Source organism: Monoraphidium neglectum, assembly GCF_000611645.1.
Source record: "Monoraphidium neglectum strain SAG 48.87 unplaced genomic scaffold scaffold02695, whole genome shotgun sequence".
Classification (NCBI taxonomy): Eukaryota; Viridiplantae; Chlorophyta; class Chlorophyceae; order Sphaeropleales; family Selenastraceae; genus Monoraphidium; species Monoraphidium neglectum.
This window is the reverse complement of record NW_014010933.1, coordinates 1-4,844: the sequence shown is the minus strand read 5'-3', so window position 1 is coordinate 4,844 and position 4,844 is coordinate 1. Positions and strand designations below refer to the sequence as shown.

The 4,844-nt window shown below is 68.1% G+C and overlaps 1 protein-coding gene across 1 annotated transcript; it reads left to right on the top strand.

Annotated features, from left to right (window-relative positions):
• Positions 1-245: 245 nt before the first annotated feature.
• Positions 246-3,929, top strand: MNEG_11331 (Leucine-rich repeat-containing protein 40; the record flags this gene model as incomplete). The annotated part of the gene is made up of 6 exons (XM_014040196.1): positions 246-744; positions 972-1,222; positions 1,523-2,316; positions 2,493-2,700; positions 3,166-3,283; positions 3,730-3,929. The coding sequence occupies 6 exons, from the start codon at positions 246-248 to the stop codon at positions 3,927-3,929; spliced, it is 2,070 nt and encodes a 689-aa protein (XP_013895650.1).
• Positions 3,930-4,844: the final 915 nt, after the last annotated feature.

Sequence of the window (4,844 nt, the reverse complement as noted above, 5' to 3'; positions counted from 1 at the left end):
CGAGACGATCTGACCATGGATGATCTTCTGAGTCATCGCGTGCATCCTTCACACATTGAATAATGAACAACACGTGACAAATTATTTAATTATAGTCTGCCCTCCCGCTCGGTTTACTTGGGTGCCCCGCAAGTGCTGTAAAAAGTTCGGCTGTCAGCTTGCAACAGCCGCATTTACGAGCGCAGAAGCGCATACATTGGCGATTTGCACGATAAAAATCACATTTTCGGGCGTCGCTGGTCACCATGCGGCACAGCAGCGCGTTTGGATGCCCCCGGCGACAGTGCAGCGCACCGCACCCCGGCCGCCGCACCCCGGCCGCCCGCCCGCCCGCCCCCGCGCCGCGCCCGGGCCACCGCGCCCCCCGTGCCGCGCCCGACGACGGCGATGGCGGCCCTCTGATCGACGAGCGGCAGATGTACGTCAAACTCAGCATCGCCTCCAGCACCGGCCGCATCGACCTGTCAGACCTGCGCCTGCGGTCGCTCCCCGCGGGCCTCTGGGAGATCTCAGATCTGCATGACCTAAGCGTCGCCGGGAACGATCTGGGATCGCTGCCAGGCGATCTGGGGGCGCTCTCGGAGCTGCGGCGGCTGGTCGCGGCCGGGAACGGCCTGAGGGATCTGCCGTCTGAGTTATGGGGCCTCACCTCACTGGAGGGCCTGTGGGCGCACGGCAACGCGATAGGGGAGCTGCCGGAAGCTGTCGGGCAGCTGACGGCGCTGAAGAGCCTCTCCCTGGCGGGTGGGCGGCGACGCGGGGCGGGGCGTGGGCGGGCGGCCGCGGATGGGGTGCGCTTTGAAACAGTACCCGCTTGAGACAGGACTTGCTTGCAACGGCGAGCGGGTCCGGTGCACCGGAGCCGGGCTCGGACGCACGCCGCCGCGCGCCGCAGGGCCACCACGGCCCCATAGCCCCACGCGGCCCCGCCCCGCCTCCATGCCGCCCCTCCCTCCCGGAACCTGCGCCAGGCAACCGGCTCGCGGCGCTGCCCGAGTCCCTGGGCCGCCTCTCGGCCCTCCAAGACCTCGCACTCTCAGGCAACCTCATCGAATCCCTGCCCCCCTCTGTGGCGGCCCTGCCGAATTTGAAGCGCCTCGCGCTCAACGGCAACCGCCTGTCGGCGCTGCCGGGCGACTGGGGGAGCTGCGGGAAGCTGCAGGAGCTGCACCTTCAGGGCAACTTCCTTAGGGGGGTGCCTGACGGCTTCGCGCGTCTGCCGGTGGGTGTGGGGCCGCCGGCGGCGGCGCAGCATGGTTGAGGCTAGGTGATACGAACGGGAGCGCTTTTCGGGACGGAGGAAGGGAGAGGCGGCAGGAGAGCACCGTTGCGCGCGGCGCAGGCGGGGGGTCGGGGGTGCGCGGGGCCGGCCGCTCGCGCAGGCGGCCCGCCACGTGGCGCCTCGGCCCCCGCGAGCTGCGGCTCCAAAACGCGCGCCGCCCTGCACTGGCTCGCCTCACTCACGCGCTCGCCCGCGCCTCGCCGCCTGGCGTGCCCCCTTGGGATTTGAACATTTGAAAAGGCCGCTATCGAGCTGTCGCTGGCCGACAACCAGATCGCGCGGCTGCCGTCAGATCTGTCGGGCTTCAAGGCGCTACAGAAGCTGCACCTCTACGGCAACAGACTGGAAACGCTCCCGATTGGCGGCAGCAGTAGCAACAGCAGCAACGGTAGCAGCGGCAGCAGCAGCAGTGGTGGCGGCAGCAAAGGCCTTCTCGACCTTGAAAACCTGCAGCAGCTTTGGCTAGAAGGTAACCCTCTCTCTCGCCAAACGGTCGACGAGCTCCTGCGCCGCGCCGTCGAGCTGGCAGCTGCCGGGAAGCTGCCGCCGGGGCTGAAGGCGGTCGGCCTCGACGAGTCGCAGGTGGAGGGCGCTGACGTGGCGCTGCTCGACGCCGCGCTGACTGTGCGGCCGGGGATGATACGGATCGGGGCGGTCAAAGGGTCGGGCCCGGGGTACTTCAAACTCCAGCGCGGTGGGCAGCAGCGGCGGCCGGCGGCGGCGGCCGGCGGCGGCGGAGAGGCGGCCGCGGCGGGCGAGAGGGTGCTCGTGGTGTCGTTTGGGAGCGCGCCGGGGCTGGCGAATTGGGGGGGTGTCCTGCGGAAGGTGGCTACGGCTATGGAGGAGGAAGGCTATGGCGGGTGGGTGCGGGGGCTTGGGCGCGGCCGTGCGCGCGGCCGCGGCGCCGCCTGCGGACTGCCAGCGCCGGCACGGGTACCGGTGGCGCCGCCGGGGGCAGGGGAGGGGGCCTGTTGTTCCGTGGGGCGCCCGGCGGGCGCCTCGCGTCGGCGGCGCGCGCAGGCCTTCAGGCTGCGGTGCACATGCAGCCGCGACGGCCCGCCCCAGCTTACCGCTCACCGCTGGCGAGGGCCCGCCGCCGCCCCCGCCGCCTCGCGCCTCCGTTACCCACACACCCCTTTTCTCGGCCGCAACCCACCCCATCCCCCCACCGCCTGACCCTTGAAACCCACCACCGCCCCTCTCCCCCCAGCGCCTTTGACGTGCTCTTCGTCGTGGATCCATTCCGGGACTGGTACCGCGGCGGCGACCCCGCCGCCTTCCAATCCACCTACCACTCGCGCCTGGAGGCCGCAGTCGCGGGCTACAGCCGGGTCGTGATGGTTGGGGACAGCATGGGGGCGACGGCGGCGCTGCTGTTCTGCCGGGCGGCGACGGCCGTCCTCGCGTTCAGCCCGCAGGTGCGGCCCTTGATTCTGAACCTTGAAACAGGCCCCGCGCGCCAAACAGAGTATCGGCGGCAGAGGGCAGCGGGGCACGGGCCCCGCCTAACGCGATATAACGGCAGCAGATGGCTGTCGCTCACGCATGCACGCTTGGTGGCTCCACCCTGGCCGCGGCCACGTGCCGCGGCGCCAGCGCCGCGGCGGCCGCGGGCGCTCCTGCCGCCGCGGCAGGGCCCCTTGCTCCCCCCTCGCGAGGGCTGCACACGCACGCCAAACTCCGCGGTCCGCCGCCGCTTCCCCGACGGCGCCGGCCGGCGCCCCTTTCTTTCTTGTATCGCACGAGCTTTGACCTGTGCTCCAGCCGCGCGGCGCCTGATGATACATCCTCCCATGATTCAGTCTTGAAAGCGCGATGCCATGCAACGACGCCGCCGCCGCCACCTCTGACCCCGCAACCCGGCAACCCCAACCCCCTCCCAGGTCGACCTGCGGACGGCGTCTATCCGCCCCTCGCGCCCCAACGAGTGGCTCGATGCGCTGCAGCAGAACCTGCAGGATGCAGTCGCCGCCAGCAAGGCGCGCGTGCGCATACTGACAGGTGCGCGCGCGCGCGTGTGTGCTTGCGTGTGCACACGTGCGTATGCGTCTGCAGTTGTGTTGTGTTGTGTTGTGCGGCCGTCCTGCGCCAATGAGCTAGGTTGTGCCTGCTGCGTTGCAGATTTTAACAAAGCAACGGCTGTATATTCCGTGACCTGCGCGCGCACTCTCTCTCTCTCTCTCTCTCTCTCTCTCTCTCTCTCTCTCTCTCTCACACACACACACACACACACACACACGCTCTGACACTCACACACGCAAATATTCACACCCAAATACACACACAGACACGTATGCATACACGCATACACCCACACACACACGCTCTCACACATACAAACACACACTTGCGCACACTCAAATTCCACTTGCCCACACACCAACTTCAATCCGCCCACGCAGAGTCTCACACATAAAACCCCCACCCACCCCACCATCAAACCCCAGGCACCTGGCAGCACGACATATCCCAGGCGGCCCTCCTGAAGCACCACCCCAACGTCGTCATCAAAACATACGCCCATGACGACCACCGCCTCGCCCTCGCCCTGGCGCGCACCCAGAAGCTGGCCCCCCTGCTGCAGGAGGCCATCAGCAACGAGGCCGGCCTGCCCAGCAAAAACGTGCGGCTCGCAAACCTCCTGTGATGGGGCGTTTCACTGATAAGGCAGGGAAAATGGGGGGGGGGGGCAGGCCCGTGCCGCCTGCGCAAGCGCGACAACGTGCGGCCCCGCGTTTTTTTGGGGCATTGACCGACTGACAGCGGGAGTCGCGGCGCGAGGCGGCCGCCTGCACCTGCGCCTTCGCCTGCGTGGGCGTGGGGGCCGGCTTGCGGGTGGTGTCACATTGCCGCCCCTCCTGCCTTGACATGTATCTCAAACGGCCAGTTCGCCGTTTCATATGCACGAGCTGTTGTATGGGCTGACACAGATCCACTCAGTGGAGTCTATTCGTATTCCATTCTCACTGTGGAGACGTTACATCGGTAGCAAGAAGATGTGACTGTCTGTCTGCCAGAGATCATGTGTCCACGCCGCTACAACACGGCGCGGCTTTATGGAAACAATCGAAGGCATCCCATCGGGGTTTTGTAACGGCGCCTGCGCGCAGATTTTTGCAGCCACGCGCGCAAGAAGGCGTGCAGGACGCCAGCGGTCCAGCCATAGACACACACGCGCAGCAGAGCCCAAGCAACAACACGCAGAGGGCGCCCCCGCCTTCAGCAGAGCCCGGGATCAGCAAAGACACGAATGGTTTCAGGCGGGCGCGCGGCTGTCCACAGTGTGCCTAAAGAGCGCTCCGCAATCAAGCAGCAGCGCGGCGGCGGCAGGCGCGGCCCGTCGGGGCGGCGGGCGCAGGGGCGGCCGGCGGGGGCAGGAAGCGGCGGCGGCAGTGCCTGCGGCGCCGGCCCTCCGGTGGGTCCTGAGCTTCCACACACCCACCTCGCCCCTTCCATACAAAAGAGGGGCTCGAAGCAGCACCAGGGTCGCACCCCTGCCGCCTGTCGGCTGGCGGCCGACAGGCGGCCGCCGGCCCCGAGCACCCCGACCCGCCACGCCCCC